The sequence below is a fragment of the Phragmites australis genome, chromosome 1 (assembly GCF_958298935.1).
Source record: "Phragmites australis chromosome 1, lpPhrAust1.1, whole genome shotgun sequence".
Taxonomy (NCBI): Eukaryota; Viridiplantae; Streptophyta; class Magnoliopsida; order Poales; family Poaceae; genus Phragmites; species Phragmites australis.
The window spans coordinates 34,683,164-34,707,596 of record NC_084921.1 but is presented as its reverse complement, the minus strand read 5'-3'; the positions used below and the strand labels follow the sequence as shown (position 1 = coordinate 34,707,596).

The window sequence follows — 24,433 nt, the reverse complement described above, 5'->3', positions numbered from 1 at the left end:
CCTAGCAGGTTACGTATTGAAGTGAACCCGTTTCGAATCCTAGTAGGATTGGAGTCCAACACTTAAGAATTTTTGGTTCTTTATATACGGGAGAGATCTCTCATTGTAACACACAGAAAAACAGATGAATAAAGAATAGATAGCTTTTTCCTTACGCTTGTGTCTTCTTTTGCAATTGTTCTCTTGAGGGATCGATGGACTACACCCAGTAACAGCGGTTTCTCAACAGTTTTGACTCCGATCGCAAGAGGGCTGATGCCAACGGCACTAGTTGGGGAGAGGTAACTTGTTTTTTCTTTCCTTTTGTGTTTGCGCTTTTGTTTCTGGAAGGAAATACACAGCTCATGATTAGGGCTCGATAGAATATCTTTGATTCAGATCGTCTCACTTTACGAGTATTTTTACGAGAGGGATAAACACTGTTGCATCCCTGTAGCATCAACTTATGTCTGTCCACCTCAGATCTAACGGCTCACTCAGCTCATCTACTGTCCACAAGTGAGCACGTGGCCCAATTGCCATTTTTCTGTAATTTTCTTTTCTTTATCTTTTTTATTCTTTATTTACAATTTATTTTCCGTGACTAAGATTTATATATTTTGTCTTACGTATGCAGGCAACAATATAAAAATACTTAATGCAATAACTTTAATCTTAATTCAACAGTTTGAAAGACATCAATCAACTCTTTAGACTATGCAACATTTCTGAAAAAATTAACAATAGTTTGTGAAACCTAATCCAACAATTTATAAAGATATATATCTATCTATTATCTTAGTAAAGTTAAAAGGAACCACCTTATTTGCTCTCAGGGCCTATAAATTACCATATTAATCCTAAGAAAAAAGCTACCAGTTACTATGAGTCTAGATTATAACGGTTGATAGTGGTTTGATATAGATGGCAATAGAGCGTATAGTTTGGTTTCTGATTCTTATAAGAAACAAAGAGAAACTATCGTACCCTATGCGACCTGATCAGCCCTTGGATTAGTAGCTAGTATGTATAATTCCAACATAAATGGACATTATGACATACATCGATTATAGTACAACTAGCAAGATGTCATATGTTAGCGTAGTTAGCCTCACTGCAATATTTTATTATGATAACATTTGATTAAAAATTAGTTTATTTAGTTTTTTTATGATGTCAGTGTTAACTAGTTACAAAATGCATAAAATTGTACGTCAAGTGTAGGCAGTGTAACCAAAATCTGAATAGGTTTGTCTTGCCTGCTGCCTGCTTGATGCGATGACCTTGAGCTACATGATGCTAAATCTATTATCTTAGTAAGAATTTTGAATTTTTTTATTTAGGTATTTGATTTTATAATAATTTGATTTTTTTTCTAAGACTGTATTTGATATGGATTCTTCTTTTTTCTATTATAACCCAATTTCAATTATTTTTATTTTTATTTTTATTTTATTTGGATTCTTTATTTAGATATTTTGCTTTTGAAACCTTATGAAAATCGAACCGCTAATTTTTCATAATTTTTAATTCCGAATTTAGCTATTTATTAATCGTATTTGATATGAACTCTTTGGTTTAGTTTAAACCGTTAGATGTTCATGATAATGAGTGGTGTATATCTTTTTTTTTTCTCGATTAACGTGGTAATTTCATGATCTTAAGAGCGAATGTGGTGACTCCTTTTAACACTCAAATAATAATATAATAGATACTTATAGTACAATATAGAATTCATTACAATAAAAGCTTGTAGGCTTAATTACACAGTTTTACAACATAGCAAAAATTAAAGTAAAAGCGACCCGAAGGCCAAAAGCAGCTTTAGTGCAAACAAAATCTTTCCTATTCTCTCTTCACCTTCGACGAAGTCGACTTCCGGTCTTCATCTAAATCTAATAAAATAAGAGTAAGTACCTAACGTGCTCAGTAAGTCTTACCTCAAGGTGATGAATATATGCATAAGGGCAGAACAGGGATAAAAGCCATAGAATCTTTAGGTACATAAATCTTTAGGTTCTTTTTATGTAGTAGAGATAAATCTCTCCACCTCTCTTCAGCATCACCCGCATGCCTTGTTCTAGGGTTGATGACATGCCGTCCAAGCCCAGCCTAATACTGCAGTCGGACTGCACCGAAATGAGCTGGGTTTCAGGCTTGGGCCTGGCCTGGCCTAGTTTGCTCAGGTCTAACCAGGCAAAACCTTGACATTCCCCAATCCTAAAAGAAAGTTCCTAGAACTTGCGTTGATTGATCCCACAAACAACATCATTTGAGCTGACTAGCACTCAAGCCTCTTCCAATCAGCATATATCGCCAAATGAAACATGTAGGCCGCAGAAAAACGACGGCAAGCAGTAACACCACGACCTCCCGTGCAGCATTGCAGAAGCAGCGAGAAGTGAACCAGATTTAAGAGGGTAGCAATGCAAGAACCAAAAGAATCGACCAATTGTCAAACACCCAACCCAAGGAATTCCCAGGCACCAACATATAACCTATACAAACAACAGGAGAACAGGAGATTCTTCATCCAAGAATGCTTCTACTCGACCTGGTACTAGTCCTAAAATTTAGGTACCAACATCCGGGCTTGCCTTGCCTCCATTACCTACCAACATCTCCTATCAAGGCAGCGATCACCTTGGTGATTAACATCATTTCTCAGACTGCTCATCATATGACATAGATCTGTAGGCCTCAGGGTTGAGATCGGTCCGATGTCGAGCTGCTGGTCCTTTCTGCCTTCTTCCCAAACTCGGTGGAATTCGAACCCTCTGTAATAGACTCGACATCCATGCTTCCCGTGCGACTCCTCCGATTTCTCCGGTCCTTTTTTTTTTTGCAAAAGAAGAAACGTTAAGCAAATATTTTATTTACAGTATACATCAAGGTAGGTTTTCAATCATTACCTCCCGGAATGGAACCTCTTCAGACTCAAGCATCCTAACAACCTGACCCATCTTAGGTCTCTTTTCAGAGTCAGGATCAACACACCTCAGTGCCACCAAAAGAGCCCGCTTGAGAGCCCTGATACTTGGTCTAACCTCTAAGCTTGGATCAGCCACTTCCTCTGCTCTCCTACCGGCTACCATCACTTTGAGCCACTCAACAAGATTGACCTAAGGAAAGGGCGTGTTATCATCTGAATGAGTAAATATATTGATCTTTTTGTGAAACACAAATTACATACTGATGTGACAGAAAGAAGCTTATGGTCTTAAAAAAATGTAAAAGACAAAGTATATGTTCCTAAGGACTCCATTACCAGACCGTGATACAGTTTAGATGTCATTCCATTGGAACAATGGAGCTATTTTTTATAACTTTTTTGGCAATATAACAAAATAAAATCATGTAAAAATCCGAACGGATAGAACGAAAACAAGGAATAAAAGTAAATAAACTCTGATTGTTTACCTCTTTAGCAGATCGGCTGCAGTCAACAGGATCTCTTCCTGTCACAGTCTCCAATAAGAGAACACCGAAACTATAAACATCGCTCTTTTCATTTAACATCCCAGTATTAGCATATTCAGGTGCAACATATCTAAAGCAAGAAAGATGAACAAGTAAGATTAAATTCCTTGAATAGTGGTGAAGAAACAGTGCAAAACGGGGCGAATAATGAAAAAAGAATACCCAAATGTTCCCATCACTCTAGTAGTAATGTGACTTTTATCTGATCCCAACATCTTAGCCAATCCGAAGTCAGAGACCTTGCCATTAAATTCATCATCAATCAATATGTTGCTTGATTTTATGTCTCGGTGTACAACTTTTGGTTCTATAGCTTCATGAAGGTAAGCAAGACTGCAACCATCATAATTAACCAAAAAAGTTGAAATAAATTTAGGTAATTAGAAATACACACAGAGAATTTGTAGTAGGTAACTTATGGACTAAGAAATTGATAAAACTTACGCTCTTGCAGTGCCTATTACAACCTTCATGCGATTTTCCCAGCTAAAAACACAACGCTGGCGCATAGCTCCATGAAGCCACTGCTCTAAGTTACCATTGTTCACAAACTCATACACCAGCATCCTATTAAAAATAAATGCCATTATAACATTTATGTGGTGTAAAAGGGGACAAAACAACAAATTTCTACACAAGTTATGCAAGCTTCTGCCAAAAGAATGAAAGATTACAGATTACACAAAGAATCGACATTCAGTAAATTGGGGGTGTTTGCATGTGGTATCATTATGTTCCCTAGTATGTCATACTAGCCCTATACAACTAAATTGCAATGCTGCAATGACTGCATCATTCTTCATTAGTTTGTGACTTTGTTTAGACCGAAAATACGTTCAAATAATTATTACATTTTATTTGCAATTGGCAGATGGTGGAAGACCTCTACTACAGTCTAATGGATGATAAATCGACTTGATTCCGTTTTTTTATATTGACCCGATTCCGTTTAGTACAACCAAATGTACACTAGCAAAGAAGCATTGCTTGAAACTTTGCTGTTAGTTTCCAAAAACAATAAATGCAGAACTTTTGCTCAAACATTTACTTGGCAGGTGTTAATATTATACATGAATTCAAGTTGTGGCTCATTCCCTTGACTTATTAAGAGCAGTTTTTTAAGTGAATATTAAGGCAATACTCAAATAGTTCTTACAAGGCTTAACATCATATTCAGATTAACCTAGTAGAAGCATTTACAAACTCTTACTAAAATGCACACATCACCGAAAGAAATAATTGAACAAGTTAACATGTCTGGCAGTTTCACATACCTGTTTAACCCCTCAACACAGTATCCCAACAACCGAACAAGATTCTTATGTCGGACATGGCCAATAGCCTCAACCTCCACTCTGAATTCCTTCTCTGCCTGCCCCCTGCAAACCCATAAATAATTTGGCGCGTGCGATCATAATTAAGTATGCTAGTTCGATTGGAACCAAAAAAAAACAGAGATCAGAGCAATAGCTAGAAGCCGAATGTGAGCTTACATGTTGTTAAAGATTTTCTTGATTGCAACTTCAGTCCCATTCACTAGACGCCCACGGTACACAACTCCATAGCCACCCTCTCCAAGCACATTCTCCTTAGAGAAACGGTTAGTAGCAAGCTCCAGATCGCGCAGAGTAAACCAGTGACCCCAACCAAGATGAGAGAACTCTGGAAGGCCAACCAGGGGCGACGCTGACACGAATGCCGCAGGAGAATTTGGTTTCCTCCGAGGCCCTGAGCTCCCATCTTCTTCGGAGTGCACGCTGCCAGCACGGTCGACATTGCAGACCGAGCTCCCCTGGCTCATGTTATCGTGATCCGAGGACTTGCTCAGTGCCAGGTGCCCCAGCGTCGTCCCTGCCGGCTCCCAGTTCGCGTACTTGTCCTGCGGCGGGAAGCTGGGCTGCTCGCGCTCATGCATTGTCTGCGCAAGGCTGCGCCCGCCAACCCGATCGACGGGGATCTCCTTGGAGTAGATGGGGATCTGTGTCTGCCTCAGATTGTCCATGGTTCTCTTTGTCCTCCGACGGGATGCCACCCAAATGCATATCATCAGCAGGATAGACACGACAAGGGCGACCACGCCGATTGCAATCCAGACCCACAGCGTCAGGCCAAGAACCGTCCTCTTCATCTCTGAACTCAAATCACCGGAACCCATGGTGCTGTCAGCCTCAAACAGTCAACTCGAGCAAGCTCGTGAGATTCAGCTGTATATTATCAACACAGATCCCCTAATGCGCATCAGCAGCAGGTGCAGATGAACTTCTCTCCCTGCACAACGCGAACGAGGCACTTAAACACAGTGTAGCGGCTCAAATCTTTGTTGATAAACAAATGTGGTAGCGCTACCCATGCAAACCAAACCCAACTACGAACAATTCATGCTCCTGACAAGATCAATCTTCCAGAGATAGATGCAAACAAGATTTCACCCTGTCCCCCCCCCCCCCCCTGGCGAGATGCATCGATGAAAGCAAGAGGCTGAATTCTTTGTGTTTTTTGGCAAGATGCATCCAAAACGCAGCATCCTGTGTGTTTTTGGCTGAATTCTGTGTGGCTGAATTCTGTGTGTTTTTTAATCTGTAGATTTCCCAAATCGGAAGAGGATGCTGCGTTTCCTCGGTACTTGACTCTGTTATTTCCTCTTTATCTATGAAAAAAATCAGGAGAGCTCCTGCTGTTCCTCCGGAAAAAAAACAAGCAAGAGGCTGAATTCTACGGCCGAAAAGAAAAATTGGAAAGACGAAAGGCCCAAAACTCTCTTCTCATCCCAATCCCATCACATGAGAAGACGTTACCTCTTTCTGCAAGAGGGCCTCCTTCCACTCATGAAACAACGAGACGAAAAGAAAACCAAGAACCGAGGGGGGGACTGAGAGACAAATCGCACATTTAATCCAGCTAGAAACTGAAATCAGGACAAGGATCGTACCAGCGTCCAGCGATTGCGTGCGGAAGAGACATAGAGCGAGAGCGAGGGAGGGATGGGAGTAAAAAGGGAAGGGAGGTAGTGAGTGGATTGTAGCAGGTGTGGCATTAATGGCTGGATCAGCAAGAAGCGAAGAAGCGAGGGAAGGGTGTTGACAGCAAAATCCCTGGCTTACGGCGTAAGCAGCCTAACTCCCGTGTAATATAAACTTTTCTTGCTAATTTTTTTCTAAAACTTTTCTTACAATTTTTCCTCAAAAGTTGTGAGCTAAAACTTTTCTCAAAGTTTTCACAGAATTGTTTTAGAAAACTTTCCAAAAACAAATGATATGAGAGAGAAAAAGTTTTTGAAAAAAAATATGGAGGCTATCAGGTGGTTCGCACGGATGGCTCACAAGCGTTGATTAGCAGTGTCCGAGAAATAGGTGGGGTAGCGGTCAAAGAGATTGCTTCTCGCGGTAGAGTGTAAACGTAGATAAAAGGGAAAATGAAGAAGAAGGGGAAGGGAAACTTAAGCGAGGAGAGAGAGAAAGGGAAACATCGTGCAGGCTTGAGGAATTGGAGAATGAGGTGAACTAAAATAGCAGAATAAGTAACTGTAGATGCATAAGCATGACACCGCACCCTCCGTAACCTCTTCTCCTCACCTCCTCATCTATTGCCGCCTTGCGGCTTTTTTAATTTGTTGGCTCTTATGGTTCTTGATTGTATGTCGGGTCATAGCTGTTGCTGTTCATCAAGCTCCTTCTAGCTTCTAGCGAATCCTCTACGGTAGGTTCTCATGTGATATGGTGGATGTTTATGAATCTGCACACATGTAAGATCTAAAAGTCATCAATCACTTACCAGATTAGTTCAGTGAAGATCGACTTTTGACCTATCAAACCACGAGCCATATACAATTTTTAGAGCACGTCCAAAAATCATATAGGAACTTATTTTCCTACTGTAGTCCTTCGATACTAGAATAAATTTTATGTAATTACACTTACGGTGATAAAATAATAGATAAAAGTGTAATTTTATCACGAATTTTCACAATGCCACACCCTACATTGCACGTTGTTTACGACTTCTATCATTTAGAAAATTCAAAAGCAAGAGAAACTGCTCATCAGGAGGATCCAACGGAACCATTGGTTTGTGCCCGCTCGGCGCCTCGCCTCTCGGCCGGTTGACTGCTGTGCCGCCCGTTTGTCGTGGTCCCGGGCCCGCGGCGGAGTTCTGGTTTCTGATCACGACGCCCGTGCGCGCTCGCCGCTCCTCCACCGATGATTGGATCGCGACGACGCGCCGCTCGCCGCTTCGGGTTGGCGTTCGCTTGGCTGGCGCGTGTCGTTTTGCCGAGCTCGGCAGGTATGGGCTGGTGGTTTGATACGACTTGCTACGTCTATTTGCTTTATCTGTCCCCGGGAGGAAAAGCCAGGTTCGGTTACTTAAAAGTCATTCTCTTTGTATTAAAATAGGTGGTGTTTTAAATTAAATATACATATTAAGATGAATGAGAAAATAATTATCTTACTTTTTTAATATTATTTATTGTATAAAATATTAGACTTGCATAGAGAAAAAAGCTACTTAATAAAAGAAGTAAGATTAAAAAATTATGCTAAAGTTAGCTTAATAAAATGAGTACATGCTTTAAGATCGAGGCGCCGATCTTGTGGATAGGGTTTTAAAATACGTCGGTAACCGCTCGATATTCACAGTTACCAACTAATTCGTTGTGGTTCGCATTCAGAAATTGATCGGTTTTCGGTTAAATTCAAATTCAAATTTTTTAATAAATTTGACGAAATTCGACCGATTTCTATGAAATTCTACCGAATTACTGTTGAAAACCGTGAATATCGAAAAAATCAGGAGATCCATAACGGGTCTTGAATCTAATTTTGAAACCTTACTTGTGGACCGGATCGGAGTAATAGTGCCACTACTATATTGGTAGTCTGGTAGTAGTGAGTGCTTGTCGATCTACCGATCTAGTACGTACGATAATCAACACAACTTAGTGAGCTGTCTGTCTGACATCACATAAACTTTCTGGCGGTATCCATTAATGTTTGGTTATGTCGAGTCATAGCTCGCTCACACACACAGCAGATCACCTTTTTGCTGCTCTGCTGCCGAATCCATGAGGGCATCTCTAACGTATCTCTAGTGGTTACTTTTAATTATTATTATTTCTTTCTTTCAACATATTTTTCAAAAAAAAAATTATTTCTAATTTTCTATAACTCATAATGCTTAGAGATATCTTTTATTTTCTCTCTTTTAAAAGCTATCTCTTCAAAATTCTTCTCTATATAAGTAATTTTTTATGTTAACTTTATCTTCATTCTCACTTACTCTTTATATATCATAATAATAAAAACTAGTTACTACCTACAACCACTGTACGCTGAGAATTTGAGCTATCTTTTCCCTCTTGTCTGTCCAATCTGGAGCGGTAGTGTGTTTCACTTGTGCTCAAAACTCAACTAAACAGGGGCACAAAATCCCCTAAATCGGGGGCGGTTCGGCCTTCTTTGCTACTGCGCCCGGGGCATACGCATGTCCTTGTGCAGTTATGCCGGTGGGCCGGGGACACACCACCGAGGCTGCGCATGCTTCATGCCTCGTCTTGTCGCCCATCCATCCATGCTGTAGCCAACAGTACCGGCTGCCTCCGACTGCTGTGGCGCCATCGCATCGGTCACAGTACAGACATGCATGTTACGCCTCGGCAGGCATTATTGGGCGGAACCCCAGGGCCGCTGTGCCCCGGCGGATTAGCTGATTAGCTGTCGTCTCGTCGCCCCATCGCGAAAAGGCTACGGACCTATAGCGTAGGGGCTGGCTGGCAACACAAGCGACGCAGATGCCTACAGTCCTCATTGGGGTCTACGTGTGGTTCCCAAGATGGTATGTGCACGTCTACCCCGACGGCGCCGTCGTACATGATGAACCCAATGCGCGTCCTCCTCCCTAGAGCTCTCGCAGTTAAGTCGTGCATTGTTTCGGTTGCCCAGCCTATTTTTTTTGTCGTGTCCATGCATTTCAGACTTTGTTTGGTTGCTGACCAGAGTTGGGCTCTGTTTATGGATTTGGCGAGGTTTGGCACGATTCCAACCAGCTTTTTTTAAAACTTGTACTCGCATGTATTAAGTAGTAACGAAAACGTATATAGATGAGTATAAATACAGCACATACGCAAAGATACAGAGTGGAGAGCTATCCCAACCAACTAGCAAAGAGGATCCTAGAAACAAAATAAATTACAGATAAAATCTTGAGGACCTCAGTGCTTGTTAGAGCCGCCTCGCATCATCAGACTTCCTCACTGCCAACGCACACGCCGGAGAAGAAAGAAGATGTCAGGTAGAAAACCAGATGATGCACCATCGCACAAAGGCTTTCAAGTGAGCCGCAATAGTGTCCCACCAGGCCAAGGTAGGGGTGTCGTCCTATCAGGCAATTAATCATTGGCTTGCAATTTTCCACATCAAAATCATTCGCATTACGAACCCTACCACTACTACATTTGGGATACATTACTTCTAGTCATACTGAATTGACAACATCCTTATAAACTGCAACAACGATAGTACGATACACGTAGCATACGTCACATGAATGCCATACATGGAATATATTGGCAATAACAAACTCAATGGTCTGCACTAGTTGAACCACCCTTCCCGCGAGAGGCAACAATAGCTCATTTATGAACTTTTGTAGAATGAAATGACCACACCAAACAACAACTTTCACAGAGAATCTCTACCAAATATTAATGTCATAACTTTTTCAGCTGTCACAGAGAATCCCATGCTCCAACTCCTAGCCATGCCCATACACTCAGTCAATACACCAGCCCCCAGCCACCATAAATAACACCACCCTTTACCATGGATAGACCACTCCTTCCTAAGCTCTCTCAACTGCAATATCTTCCTTAGCACCTCCAAGCCCAACCAAGAAACATTGAGGGATTTTCATCTCTCAGGGGGTCGAACCACCGATGTGCTTTTCTATGGCGACCCTTGTTGACTTTGCGAGTCGCAGGACATCTCCTACGCATATGGCAGACATTTCTTTATGTGTGCCAACTACCAGTATAACCCGCCTCGATATGAACCGTACGAGTATCCACCGGTATAGCGATATAGGTCACTCCTGTGACATTTTTTATATGATTTAATGCACTATCTTACTAATCTTCCCTCTTATTTTATTTCTCCAATCTCCCCCATCTATCTGTGACTTCATGGGATGGCTGGACATGGAGCAAACTGAGGATCAGAAGTGGTGAGTCGACATGACCATGCGGTGGAGGAGGCAAGCTTACGAACGTCAGGAGTACAAGCAACAGTAGTAGGAACTACGGCTCAAACGTCAGGAGGAGGAGCGCATGAGGAAGGCGGCGAATGAGCGCACCACGGCTGAGGCAGGCGAAGCAGAGATGGAAAGAAGGCGAGAGAGGGCCCGTCGTGATAAGGCAGAGGTATCCGATGCCCTGCGAAAGGGCAAATATCCTATGTGTACTTAGTAGAGAGCATATATTATAACCCGACCTATTTTCATTCTCTAAGATATTTTGGGTTAGCAGCGGCACACTATTAGATTAGTCTTTACATGTACCATATATACCAATATTTGTTGTCATCATCTTTTTATGGTTAGGGTCCATTCACGTAGCGACGATAAACCTCATGTCTATGTAATATTTATCAGCATATGTAATCTCCCTGTTGGGTTATATGATAATTGTGCTTCACAACTACTATTGTTCGACAAATTAGATTTTGTATCCTCTTAACGTTACTTTCATAAAAAATTAACTCACACACTTTTACATTAACTAAATAAAAAAATACCGATAAAATGACATCGAACTAAAATTAAAAATAGAACGAACCACTACGTGATGTTGTTTGGACAACTATTTACACAATTAGCATTTTTCGTTGAATAAATGTGTAATATTTTTCAAATTGTTGTATTAGCAAAAAACAATTATACATATGCCTATTCTACTATATATTAATAAAGATGGGACGGAGGTTCCACCCGTTGAACGAGTAAGACGAAGTTTTCGCCCACTAAACAGGCGGGATATTTCTCTCTCTTATTATTAAATGCACTGAGCCGAGATCCGTAAGTTCTCACCCATTGAACAGACGACATAACCTACACATATAATTTTTTCAAATGTACATGTATTTTGAAAATATTATATGTATATATATAATTCCAATATGGAGGCTGATTTTTAAGACGCCCATCTCTCAAAATGGGCCTATAGGTTGGGTTTAGACTGGGATAGCTAATACTATCACAGCATTGAGTCACTGACACATCGACCTTATACTGCAGTACTATTTCGATGGTGAGTACGGCATACGCCAGACGACTCACAAACTCCGACTAACGCAAAGCTTGTGTTCTACTAAACACGACACGCGGCACAATTCATCATCTGAAATTGTCGGTTTTGCTTCGGTTGACATTATTATTCTTCACCATGAGCAAATGCCCTCAGTAACCAAGGAAATAATTTTTCTCATAGATTCCTAAGTACAATAGTAGAATCGCCAATATAAACATCTGATGCTTCCGCTAGAATTGGGGCGGTACTAGAAGCCGCATCGCCACGCTTCTGACAACACTAGGCAGATTTGCAGCTCTGCTCTCCCCGGCGCCGGGCAGCACGGAGATCCCTGGTGCAATGCAACTTTACATCTTTCAGCCACCACGAACGGGGCGCGCCGTGTACCTTCTGAACTGAATGTTTTGTGGAATTGCCATCTCTAGATGTGTGCGCTCTCACTTGGAGACGTGCAGAGATATCGTCGCGACTAGGGTGCAGAGGAGCGCCAGCGCTGCGCTGCCCTGGCCCATCGCCGCGGCAGCGCCGACGTCGTTGTAGTCTGGCGGCGACGTTGATCCTAAGCCGGGAGGGGACATTGACCCGTAGTCGGGGGGAGCCATTGATCCGTAGACGGGTGTTCCGGTGGTCGGGGTGGTGGTCGGCGTCGGGGTCATCGGGGTGGTCGGGGGGACGGTCGGCGTCAGTGTCGTCGGGGATGGCGGGGGCATCATGTTCTGGCCTTGAGCGCCACCGCTGCGATTTCACAACAGAATAAAATTTTAGCCACTGCTCCGAAATAACTTTTTTTTCCCTTTCGATTTGGATTGACACGAGCTCTGTTTGTTACCTTGACGCTGGATACTGGCACGACCCTGAACCTGCAAGATTGGAAAGAATTCAGATATTTACTTTGCCAAGAATCCGTACTGATCGAAGACAAGCTAGTTGGCGCCAAGAAATGCATCGTGGTTGCGCCACGCGCGTCTGGAGAGACTGAGCTTACTGGGGTCAGTGGTGGTGAGGGTGGCCGTGCCGCCGAAGTCGCAGCTGGTGGGGACGGGGTTCTTCTGGTAGTAGCTGTTGAAAGCGTAGGACGCGTGGTCGTGGACGGTGTCGGGGTTGAAGCAGCTCCCGCCTTGCTGAATCGCCGAGCAGTCCGCGCCGTAGCCGCAGGCGTAGTCCATCGCGACCTGCAGCGAGGTCGGGTTCGCGCTCTGGCTCGCCACGCACCACGTCCCGCTGCCGCTGCCGTTCGCCGCAGCCAGCGACGGGAACGCGGACGGCGGGCTCCCCGGCGCCTTGCCCGGGTAGGCGGAGGCGGACATGGGCGTCGTGACCGTGGGGTAGGACGGCTTGGACACTGAGACGGTGTTCAGCATCCTGTGGGGGCTCGTTCCATCGGTTGCTTCTGCTCTCCGTTGCTCTGTTCCTGTTGGGATCAGATGGAACGTGTGTGTCAGGATTTCTGATTACTAAACATTGCTTCTTGGTGAAAGAAGAAAACAATCGATGCGAGTAAAATCAAAGACCATCACATTCTACAAGAGAAGTTGAAAGAACAGACTAAGAACTATGCGTCATGCAACCCTGATCTTAACCTGAATCAAGAACTTACCACCACAGAAGACAAGGATAAGAAGGAAGCCCAAGCAGTTGAACCGCCTTAGACCCATGTCTCTCCCCCTTGATCTTCTTCCAAACAATACAAGGCAGCAGCAGCGATCGACAGCTCCTGGACGAAGAGGTATATAGTAGGCCCTTGCTTTCCTTGCGTCCGCTGCGTATATATAACATGACGCAAGCTCGCCGAATCGCAGGTTCCTTCAACAGCAGGGGAGGGAGAAAGAAAGAGAGAGAGAGAGAGAAGGAATAAGAGGAAACTTGGGAGGTGAGGATTGGAGCTTTGAGTTGCCGGAGCACGCAAGAGGGTATGGGAGGGCATAAACATATGGCAAAGAAATGCACGGGGGAAAGCAGAAGAAAGGCTTTGGTCTTCATGTAAGCTGCCCGAGGGTGGAAAGGGGGGAGATCAAGGGCGAGGGAAAGGAAAGCTGCCCAAGGAGTAGCACTTTGGAGGTGACAGAATTCTTCATGTCGGATGCATCCATGATCGGAGTTTGTGCATCGGGATTGGGGAGAATATCTGGCTTTGCGGATTTTATATCAGTAGAGCTTGTACGAGGTTCAGATGTGATTCTTAACGGATTTTCTCAAACTATAGCTGTGTGGATGAGAAATGGTCGATCGGATTTTAAAGGCCTTTTTTCATTTAGAAATGAGAACGTTAGCTTTGGCTTTGGTAGGAATCCACACCTCAATGATGCAATGAGGATTGTGGTCGAGATTAAAATTTGAAAAGGGTAAATTGTAGGGTAGATTCGATCATTAGATTTTCGAAATCTTGATCTACATTTTGATTTGTTAGTTTCAGCCTATAAGTAGACAGTTTTGTCGACCATCATCATTCTTCCATTTCGTTATCCGAAGTTCATTATGTTCAGGAATCAGGGATAGGTGAAATCGAGTATTGAACGACTTCTCTAGTATGGTACTTTGCTTCTGAAGGCGTTAACCAAACACCTTCTGCACAGCAGAAGGATGCAGTAACTATTTCTTTTTTTTTAAAAAAATCTAGAGATAAGTGCACGATTAAGGCTAGCAACACGATTCACATCAGGGGCGGACTCAGGCCCATGGCAAGCTAGGCTAGCTAGGCTTCAGCCTGGTCCATGAGTCCAAATTTTCATTGAAATTACTGTAGAAACAATAGATTTTTTTTAAGATCCAAATCAAATTTGAATGGGCCAGCCTGGGTCTTGGGCTAAGACTGGTTTCGTCCCTGATTCACATCCGAAACAAAAGAAACTGCCATAAATTGGAGCAGAAAATCATGGTTCCAAAACACAGATGTTAAGTTTCAGATATAAAGGAGTCAACCATAAAAAAATAAATAAAGGATATGGAAGTCCATAAAAGATACCATTTTGTGCAGCATAACAGCATGACATTGAATGTCTCTTTATCTCAGAAACTAGCACAGTGTTATCAACGTATCCTCGCTACAACAGCTTTGGCTTGTGTTCATCTACACACATTCTGGCAGCAACAGGTTGCCGCCGGACCACCGGCTGGCGACGGACCGATGGTGACGGTCGGTGGAGCGGAGAATCCACACCTTATCTATTAGAAATCAAGTGATTTTCGTCTAACCGTCAGACAGTTGCTTCAAACGGCTGATTGATTGAATATGTGCCCGTTCGGGAGGGATGTCTCCTCGAACAGACATCTTATCAATATGTATATATTTGTAACAATCATCAATGAAAAATTAAGAGTTCAAATCATTGTTTGTCTATCATTTTAAATTGCAATCTAAATTACTCTCAACACTTTATCATGTACCGTTTCCACTGAGTGATCAAGAACAGAAGGAGAAGAAGAAGATCGAAAGATAAGCAATGGCAAGGATTACTGCCGTTCTTCTTCGTGTCCTGCACCAGGTAGGCCGTCGTCACCATGGTGGTTGGCGTCGCCACCGCGTCCCTATGGATTGTGGCTACTGTAGCCGCCGCTCTAACGGACATGGTGGCCGTGACCCGCGCATGCCTCGCCGTTCTTTGGTGGTGAGGCACCACGCTAGCCCAAGCTACCCACCTCCAACCCTGTTCGCGTCTGGTAATGATATCGTGCAAGAGAATACCAAGTTTATTCTGACTTGATACATGTATTACTTTAGATCGAAAAGCATGATGAACTCCTACTAATGAATCATCATCAGCGCCCAATAAATGCTACATTTTTACTTGAAGTACATTCTAATGTCCAGAATAATAATAAGTTCGATGGTCTTCTAGAAGCTAACCAACGAACTTTAAAGGTAAACGCAGACGCAACAAGAAGCAGAAGCCACGTGCACTGGAAAAGGGGAAATGCATATTTAAACCCAAATTTGACAAATCTAATGTTTGTCGCAAGCGTGGCTGCTACAATCACACTACTAAGAAATGTCAAACTCTGAGACATTTAATTGATCTCTACTTACAATCCATAGGATGTAACTGACCTGCTCAAGGATAGAGAAATGAAACACACTTCAATCTTCAAACTGACTAGTTGTTCACAACAAGTTCTAGAAGAACCAATTAACAACTAGACTCTTCAGCTGCTAGAAGATCCCATGAGTACGAAAAACATGATCATCGAATTTGCTTCTAGTTCTGAAGATACTATGTTATCTACGTCTATTAGTTGTTGTAATAATAGGTTGTCATCATTATGTATTGTATGTCACAATATTGTATTAACACTTTTGATACTAAATAAAGTTTGTATGTATTATATATATCTTATAAAAAATTTCATATTAAATTCTTTAATTCTATATATAGGTTTCTAAGAGAGTCAATCCGATGGAGGAGGAAATGTGCCTTGTGAACAGTTGCACCACAAATTCTATACTTAGAGAAATAAAATATTTCTAAACTCTTACTAAGAGACAAGGAAATATTTTGACAATCGCTAGACGCGATGCAGTAATTATTGGCTCAAGTCGTGCCATAATTACTCTCCCTATGGGTACTCAAGTGATAATCAAGGATACTTTATTGTATCCTAATTCAACTCGTACCTTATTAAGTTATAGAGATATCCGTCAGAATGGTTTTCATATTGAAACCATAATAACAACAAAGATGAATATCTCCTCTCAACAAAAAATAACGGATATGGCAAACAAGTACTTGGGAAAATTCCCACTTTATCGTCAGGATTGTACTACACATACATCAAACCAGTAGCAAATTTTGCGTACAAGGTAATTTTTAGAATGTCAATGCATTCCAAACTTGGCATGATTGCCTTGGTCATCTCGGCATATGGATGATGCGAAAAATTATTAGCAATTTCATTGATCATGATTTATGTGATGTTAAATTCCCTCAATCTTCGGATTTTATGTGCACTGTATGTGCCATAGGTAAGATAATTTTAAGGTCATTTTACCTTAAAATTCAAGCAGAACCACTCAAATTCCTTGGAATGCCAGGAAATCAATTGGAATGTCCAAGGCATTTTCACCTTAGATCCACGTACTCAAGAATATGATCTCCAAGTTTAGAAAATCATCAATTTGCAATATATTGCAAATAACCTACCATATGCATTTACTGACTACAAAGGTGTCATAAAATCCTATAATCTTGCTAAAAATATGTCCAAAAGAGTGGAGGTACCAATAAAAACCACTCAACTCCCTGTTCAAAATAAGAGGGAGAGAAGTACGGTCACAATGGAGGATACAGCTTCTTGCAAGCGCCAAAGGAAACAGAGGAAGAAACCCTCTGAAACAATAAGTGTAAGTCACCCTCAAGTTGATAGACACCCAATGAGTAGTATACACTCAGTGGTTGGGAGTGCACTCAATTAATGATGCTGGGACATCGGAATACCATGACTTAATCATATTGGAAAATCACGAATGGTCACTAAGGGTACAAGAGATTTCCACCAACTATCTAGATTCTGAAAATCATATTACCGAAAGACTATAATTGTCGATAAATACTTCTCCACTATGATTGCAAACAACCTCCAAAATGATCTAGATCTCAAGACCATGGTAGAGTGTAAACATCGCTCGGACTGGACTCAATTGAAGGATGCAATCCAAGCAAAGATAGTCTCACTCACAAAAAAAGATGTATTCATAAAAGTAATACCTACACCTCCAAATTAGTTTTTATCTGGAAACGGAGTGAGAATAACGAGGTGGTGAGATACAAAGTAAGCCTTGTAGCACAAGGGTTCACATAGAGACCCAACATTGATAGAGACCCAACATTGATTTCAATGAAACCTATTCTCCAGCCATGAGTGGAATCACATTCCGATATCTTATCCCATTGGTAGTTCAAAATTATCTATCTATGCAGTTGATGGATTTATTGACCGTATATCTATATGGGTTACTTGATTCGGACATATACATGAAGGTTCCCGATGGAATCCAAATTCCGAATCCAAACACAAATCGCAACATATATTGTGTAAAGCTTAATAAGTTACTATATGGCTTAAAACAGTCAGGATGAATGTGGTATAACCGACTTAGTGAGTTCCTTCTGTAGAAGGGTTACTCCAATAATGATGATTGTCCATGCATGTTTATCAAGAAATCCTTGATAGGATTTTGTATTATCTCTGTGTATACTGATGACCTAAACATCATTGGCAACACCCAAGATATCGATGAAGCACGTGATCATCTAAAGACAGAATTCGAGATGAAGGATTTGGGTAAACCCAAATTTTTCTTTGGTTTACAACTCGAGCATCTTCCCTCGGGAATTATGGTACATCAAGTTGCCTATATCTAGAAAATATTGGAAAATTTAAATGGACAAATCATATCCATCTAAAACCCTCATGGTTGTTCGATCTCTAGACATGGAGAAAGATCCATTTAGACCACGAGAAGATGGAGAAGGGATACTGAGACTCGAGGTTCCATATCTTAGTGCCATTGAAGTGCTTATGTATCTTATAAATTGCACCATACCTGATATTACATTTGTAGTGAACTTACTAGCTAGGTATAGCGCTGCTCCAACTAAACGCCATTGGGTTCAAGTCAATAATATCTTTCATATCTCTAAGGCACCAAAGATCTTGGTATATTCTTTCAATTTCAAAGAAACTAAGATTCAAATATGATTGGATACACTGATGTTGATTACTTATCAGATCCCCATAATGCTAAATCATAGATAGGCTTTGTGTTCCTACATGGTGGGACAACCATTTCATGTAAGTCTTCCAAGCAGACTCTAGTGGCTACATCTACTAATTATTCTAAAATAATTGTATTATATGAGGCATCACATGAATGTGTGTGGCTTTGTAGAATGATAAACCACATATAATAGTCATATGGTATTGGTTTCATTTAATCACCTACATTATCTATGAAAATAATACTGCTTATGTTGCTTAGATGCAAACAAGTTACATAAAGAGCAATATCACTAATCATATTGCCCATAAATTGTTTTATCCTCATGAGTTACAATAGAGTGGGAAGATAAACATTTTACAAATTAAATATTGTGATAATCTTCTAGATTTATTCACAAAGTTCTTAACAATTTCGACATTTCAAAAATATGTTCATGATATTGATATGCAATGACTTCGAGATTTGCAAGAATCAGGGGGAGTATCCTCCTGAATTTAACCTTTTCATATATCATATTATACTCTTTTCCCTTTATGAGTTTTACTTATAAAGTTTCTCATAATTTTTTTAATGAGGCAATATCTACAAAAGATTATATGTCATACCTCTTATTTTCTCTACCGGGGTTTTTAAAGGAGGTATAGAAGACATATTTATTATTCTCTAAACTCACTTATGGGTTTTTCCTTTTATAAGGTTTTAACATATAAGTTAACAAAGATACAATAATCAATATGTGTTTGTATCATTTTTAGATTTTAAAAGAGTTTTAACAGCATATCACTACTACTCTTCTCATATTTTTCCTATAGAATTTTTAGAGAAGCTTTCAAGATGAAATATATAAGTATATGGACCGGCATGATCAAGGATAAGTGTTAGAAATCAAGTAATCTTCGCCTAACCATCGAGCAATTGCTCCTGCGGTTGATTTATCAAATATATGTCTATTCAGAAAAGATATCTTCTCGAACGGACACCTCATCAACACACACACACACACATATATATATATATTTGTAACAATCGTCAATGAAAAAATTAAGAGTTTAAATCATTATTTTATCTACAATTTTACATTGCAATCCAAATTACTCTCAACATTTTCTACTGTAGATGCTCCCGGCCGACCGCCTTTCATTGCAGTAACGAGTTACCGTGGGATATCAACTACACGAGGAAAAGTCCACCTGACGCAGAAGCTCTCGTAGTCTCGTCTCCTCACTTCACTCTCTAAAGATACCATAATGCTGTTTGCTTCCTTTCTTCCATTTTCGCTGTGCCTGCAACAGCTGCAGAGATCATGGTGGCCAAAGCGTCCAGATTTGCTTTTTGTCCGTCCAAACAGTGTCGGCCTAAGCTTGATTTGTGCCAACAATGGTGGACGGGTCCATAGAGGCCTCAGTAATGTAGGCACAGAATCTGTGAAGCCACTAGAAGTTCGGCATGGCATTGCCGCGCCCGATGACCCGTGGCCACGGGTGTTCTGCAGTTGTCGTGTTCTGTTGATATACTAGAAACAGTTCATAGAGTAGAAAATTTTAATAAAGAATTAGGAGACAAAAAGAAAATTATGGTAGAAAATACATTAAGATCATGCTTGAGACAGTTTATAATAATAATGAATTGAGGTAACATATACACAATAGAACACAGAGGCAAAGACAAATGGTTCATGTAGCCAAGTTTTCAATCATATGTATATGCAGTTTAATTGGAGAATACTATTGAAGGGGGAGCAAAGGAGTCATTATAACAAGGTGGCAATCGTGCAGTCAAATAAGCTGGGTAACCTCTATCGGTAGGCATTTCAGGTTGGACCAAAAAAAAAATGTAGCAATAGTTTAGTGAAGTAGACAGGATGTGAATAATAATCAAGATGGATGAAAGAGCAGTACAAAGTATCGATATGATATATTAGCACTAAACTGCTTTAGTGGTAAGTAGTGACATAGGTTCCTTCCCAACTGAACATGTGGGTACAAGACTTATTATTACCTCTTAATTCAGTACCACTATGTAAGCTTGAGCCACAATTAGTGGCATAGCATTTACATTTGAGCTTTGTAGCGTTAGTTTTATAGGTTAATCTTAGTACATGGCTAAATAACAGTACCATAAATAGCACATCATAGTGGTATGTGAAAACAGACTATTTAGCTACAAAAAATCCTAGGTAAATGATTAGGTTGTGACAAATGAAAAATACAATGAAAGGGAAATCCAACGCTATAGAAATTTGTGCAATTTGTGTCAATTTCCATGTGATATTTCAGGAATACACGAACAAATTGCCATGAAGTCATATTTCTGGTTTTAAGGTATTACTAATACATTTCGTACTGAAAAACTGTATGTCAGCACAAAAAACTGGCAAGAACAAAATACGTTGTACAGTGTCACAGTCTCACAGATTTGATATATGGGCCTACGTGGACAAATGTAAATATCAAGGCTATGGTTAATTACATATAACATCCTCTTCTGTCCAGTGGCATGAATAGTTGTCTCAGTGGTCAAGGACTTCTCCATACAGGCTGTGTCCGTGCTATCCATTATTTTGTTAAAGGATGATACAGAGCCCTCAAAGCTCTGGTAAAAGGGACATTCATCAGATATCGATATTTCAATGAAGATCAAATTGTCGTTCTTTGCACAGTTGGGATCCTCATATGATTGATTAGGTTGATAGAAATCTACTCTTGATTGCCCACATTTTCCATAATCCTCGATAGGATCCATAACCTAGTATTCATTCTGTGCACAAGCCTCAGTATTGTTTTCATTTGTCAACCTTTCGAAGTCAGCTGCATTAGAAGTAGTTGGACTCGGCATCTCATCATTGGCTTTTAAAGAACTGTAATGCTGAAGCAAAAAAAGTCCAGATGTTAGACTGGTACAATTACTACTAAGTACAGAAGATAGAAGGAGAAGCATCTTTAGAAGCAGGAAGCACTGAGTTTGCATACCTCACTGTATCTGGTATAGTGGAGTTCTGACGAAATCTTGGATGCGTTTGACAATCCTCAACCCTCAACCCTTCCATGGAATGTTCATTATCAAACATAGCATGAAGACATCTTGAATGTGTTGTCATCATCTGATGAGAATCCGCATAATCTGCCACTGTTTGGAAAACCTGGTTGTATGCAACTTAATGTGCATTATTAGAGATAGGATTATTATTAGCGTAGCAGCAGGAGGAAAACCTGCAGAGCAAAAGCTTATTAGTCAGTACCATAGAGTGGACAACAATTTAGTAGGTGTTCAATTCAGATCGTAAGTTGAACACTGTACAGTTGAGTCATATGTTGATTGGGATGATGTAGGAGTTTGCACTTCAATGTTACTTGACACCCGTGTCCAAATTTATTTGCCGAAACGGACACCCCGAATCCGAGTCGGATTCCGACACCTGTGTCGGATTCCGAGTTGTATTTCGTGTATCTAAGTTTTCTTTACCGAATCGAACATCCGAATTCGAATCGGATTTCGACACCCGTGTCCGTGTCCAGATAACACTGCTGCACTTTAATTGAACAGTGGTTCTAAACTCTGAATGGACCACAATGCTAATGAGGCGTCCTAGTAGCAACAGCTACTCAAAACTAGTCTAGTTACTCAAAACTGATAATTAGTGACTATCAGTGTCGGTTATAGAACCGGAACTGAAAGTCTCCATCACTGTCGATTCGTGGCTCCAACCGGTAAAGATAGGTGGACTATCACGGTGGTGATATTTGTTTCTCGCCCTTTTCAAATTTTAGCGGTTACCGCCAATAGCGTACCCATTTTCAATTTTTGGCTGTTGCCACCAATAGTATACGATATATTTATAGACGCATATATATAAATTTAATTCATGAGACATCAAGTTTCATCACAACATATATACATAAGTACATATAAATTTAAGTCATAAAACATAAAGTCTCATCACAATATATATACACCGCACACATATCAAGTTTCATTACAACGAGGATAAGCACTTCAATATTTCTTGCTAATTGAAGGGCCTGATCTTGTTAGATGAAGGTAACGAGGTTGGCCATTCAATTTCATGGTACTTGTCGATTGGACTGATGACATGGTTATTGATGAACCTAACAAGTTGTTTTTAAAGTGCGTTAATTTCAATAGGAAAGAGTTGATCTGTGGCCAGCTTGAGGAGTTGCAGTTTCAAGAATTGAAGAAATCAATCCTTATGAACATGTATCGCATCTAAAAATTAGTCATCAATATGTATGCCGCTTACTTTAGCATTAGTCTTCTCGAGCGGCGCATCTCTAGTGAATTCGTGCATAAATTCCCATACATAAAACTACACATAAATTATTGCCTATGCTCTGCTTCCTACAAGGAAAGTCATGTCAGACTATCCATTCTTTCACGTATGGTCGGTGTCTAACACTCTTCTTGATGTATCCTGTGTATATTCTGTATGTGTGTGATTATTACCATAAGTAGACTTAGATTCAATCAAATCAAATAATACAAGAGCAATAATGAAATTATCGAGTTTACCTTTGTAGCAAGTCAATGATGGACTGCTAGTTTTCTTTTGGATTATTTTGTGAGTCAAAGATAATGATCTTGCTAATGTCTGGCTAGATCCAGTGATAATTGCACATATGTCACCATAGGTTAGTTGGTCCTAATTCATAAAGTTGTGTTGCTCAAAAAGAGTAGTACATTTATGGAGGGAAACACATATCCAAAGTGGTAGGATAAAAGTATGTATTTCTTCAATTCTAGCTCTAGAATACACTCCAATGAATAGTCTTTGTTTCTTTTGGTTTGGTTCAAATTATTGTCAGGTTTACTTTAGAAGGGTCAATAAATCCCACATGGTGGATGTCGTCAGTCCTGCATTTGTGTACCTCCATTCTATACAAGAAAAGTTAAGACATTCAATCTAATGGTACAAAAATATATATTATGAATTATACCTATATGACACTTACAAAGTTCAGCAACTCATGATAGACACGTCGAGAGCATCTTGTTGGTACACTTGATACATTTACTTGAATAATATCAAAACAGTGCCGTCCCCGTGGAGGAAATCTGAATGCTAGTATCTGGCCTCAAACATTTGTCTACCCTCTCTTGACTCCTTCATGTACCATGCATGGAATTTTTGAAGTTAAAATGTTAGTTTGTTCCACATATCTACCTCGACCAACAGTTCACCCAACTTAAGTTTCTATCTTATGGTTACTTTTGGTACCAAGGACTTGTCTAGAAGTTGGTCTCTTGTCATTTTGGTTTCTTCAAAAAATCTTTCTAAATCTTGTTCTTGTAGTATATATTCGATCGTAGACTCCTTCAAGGATTTCTTGCTATTTATGCACTTGTAATCTGATTTACGCTTAGGCTCAACAGGTGTGGGCATATTTAAGAAAAACTTCTATGTTTCTGCATGGATTGATATTTTCTCCTCATGCTCTGGCTTTTGCAAGAATTTCTTAACACTGCCGTCCACTATCAATTTGGTTTTCTCTTCATTTTGTTCATAAGGCAACTTCTTAGGTGTTGCCACCTTCTTAGGTGGCCTTTGTTTCTGGGATGAAGTCTATTTGTGAGATGAACTCAAATCCTTAGATTGTGCATGTGTTGTCGACCTTCGAGGGGGAGGAGTTAGCTCTTTTGGTGGCAGTGGTGGCAACTTCCATGGGGGATTAGATGGAGATCTTATTGGTGATAGTGGTGGTGGTGGTGACTGTGGAGGAGTTGGAGATCTTCTGGGTTGTAGGAAGGCTCTTGGTGAGTCCAACTCCACATCAGATGACTTGTCTGTCTCTTCTTCAAATACTATATAGCACTTGTGCCACAGAAAAAATCTACCTACGTTTGATCCAAGCCTCTTGGAACCCATCTCTCCAGGCTAATCTATGTCAATCTTACAGTACGGTCTTCGTACAAAGTCCACGTGGACCTTAGCGTATCCTCGTAGTATC

General features: G+C 40.6%; 2 protein-coding genes across 2 annotated transcripts; both read right to left on the bottom strand.

The window, feature by feature from the left end:
* Window positions 1–2,387: 2,387 nt before the first annotated feature.
* On the bottom strand, window positions 2,388–6,531 carry LOC133916389 (probable receptor-like protein kinase At2g42960). Its single transcript, XM_062360039.1, has 8 exons — window positions 6,389–6,531; window positions 4,953–5,727; window positions 4,734–4,838; window positions 3,904–4,026; window positions 3,622–3,792; window positions 3,400–3,529; window positions 2,892–3,101; window positions 2,388–2,811 (listed from the first exon to the last, which is right to left on the bottom strand). The coding sequence occupies exons 2-8, from the start codon at window positions 5,612–5,614 to the stop codon at window positions 2,680–2,682; spliced, it is 1,533 nt and encodes a 510-aa protein (XP_062216023.1). The 5' UTR covers window positions 5,615–5,727; window positions 6,389–6,531; the 3' UTR covers window positions 2,388–2,679.
* Window positions 6,532–11,637: 5,106 nt separating this feature from the next.
* Window positions 11,638–13,851, bottom strand: LOC133888851 (PLASMODESMATA CALLOSE-BINDING PROTEIN 3-like). Its single transcript, XM_062329226.1, has 4 exons — window positions 13,353–13,851; window positions 12,741–13,166; window positions 12,585–12,615; window positions 11,638–12,490 (listed from the first exon to the last, which is right to left on the bottom strand). The coding sequence occupies exons 1-4, from the start codon at window positions 13,408–13,410 to the stop codon at window positions 12,193–12,195; spliced, it is 813 nt and encodes a 270-aa protein (XP_062185210.1). The 5' UTR covers window positions 13,411–13,851; the 3' UTR covers window positions 11,638–12,192.
* Between the last annotated feature and the right edge of the window lie 10,582 nt (window positions 13,852–24,433).

Bases quoted from the DNA above. Each gene is read 5' to 3' on its own strand.
- LOC133888851 (XM_062329226.1), bottom strand. From the start codon at position 13,410: ATGGGTCTAAGGCGGTTCAACTGCTTGGGCTTCCTTCTTATCCTTGTC. The intron at 12,616-12,740 runs GTAAGCTCAGTC...CCAATCTTGCAG, and splicing joins CCTCACCACCACTGACCCCA to GTTCAGGGTCGTGCCAGTAT. The intron at 12,491-12,584 runs GTAACAAACAGA...GTGAAATCGCAG, and splicing joins TGCCAGTATCCAGCGTCAAG to CGGTGGCGCTCAAGGCCAGA.
- LOC133916389 (XM_062360039.1), bottom strand. From the start codon at position 5,614: ATGGGTTCCGGTGATTTGAGTTCAGAGATGAAGAGGACGGTTCTTGGC. The intron at 3,102-3,399 runs GTAAACAATCAG...CCCTTTCCTTAG, and splicing joins GCAGCCGATCTGCTAAAGAG to GTCAATCTTGTTGAGTGGCT. The intron at 2,812-2,891 runs GTAATGATTGAA...AAAAAAAAAAAG, and splicing joins AAGAGGTTCCATTCCGGGAG to GACCGGAGAAATCGGAGGAG.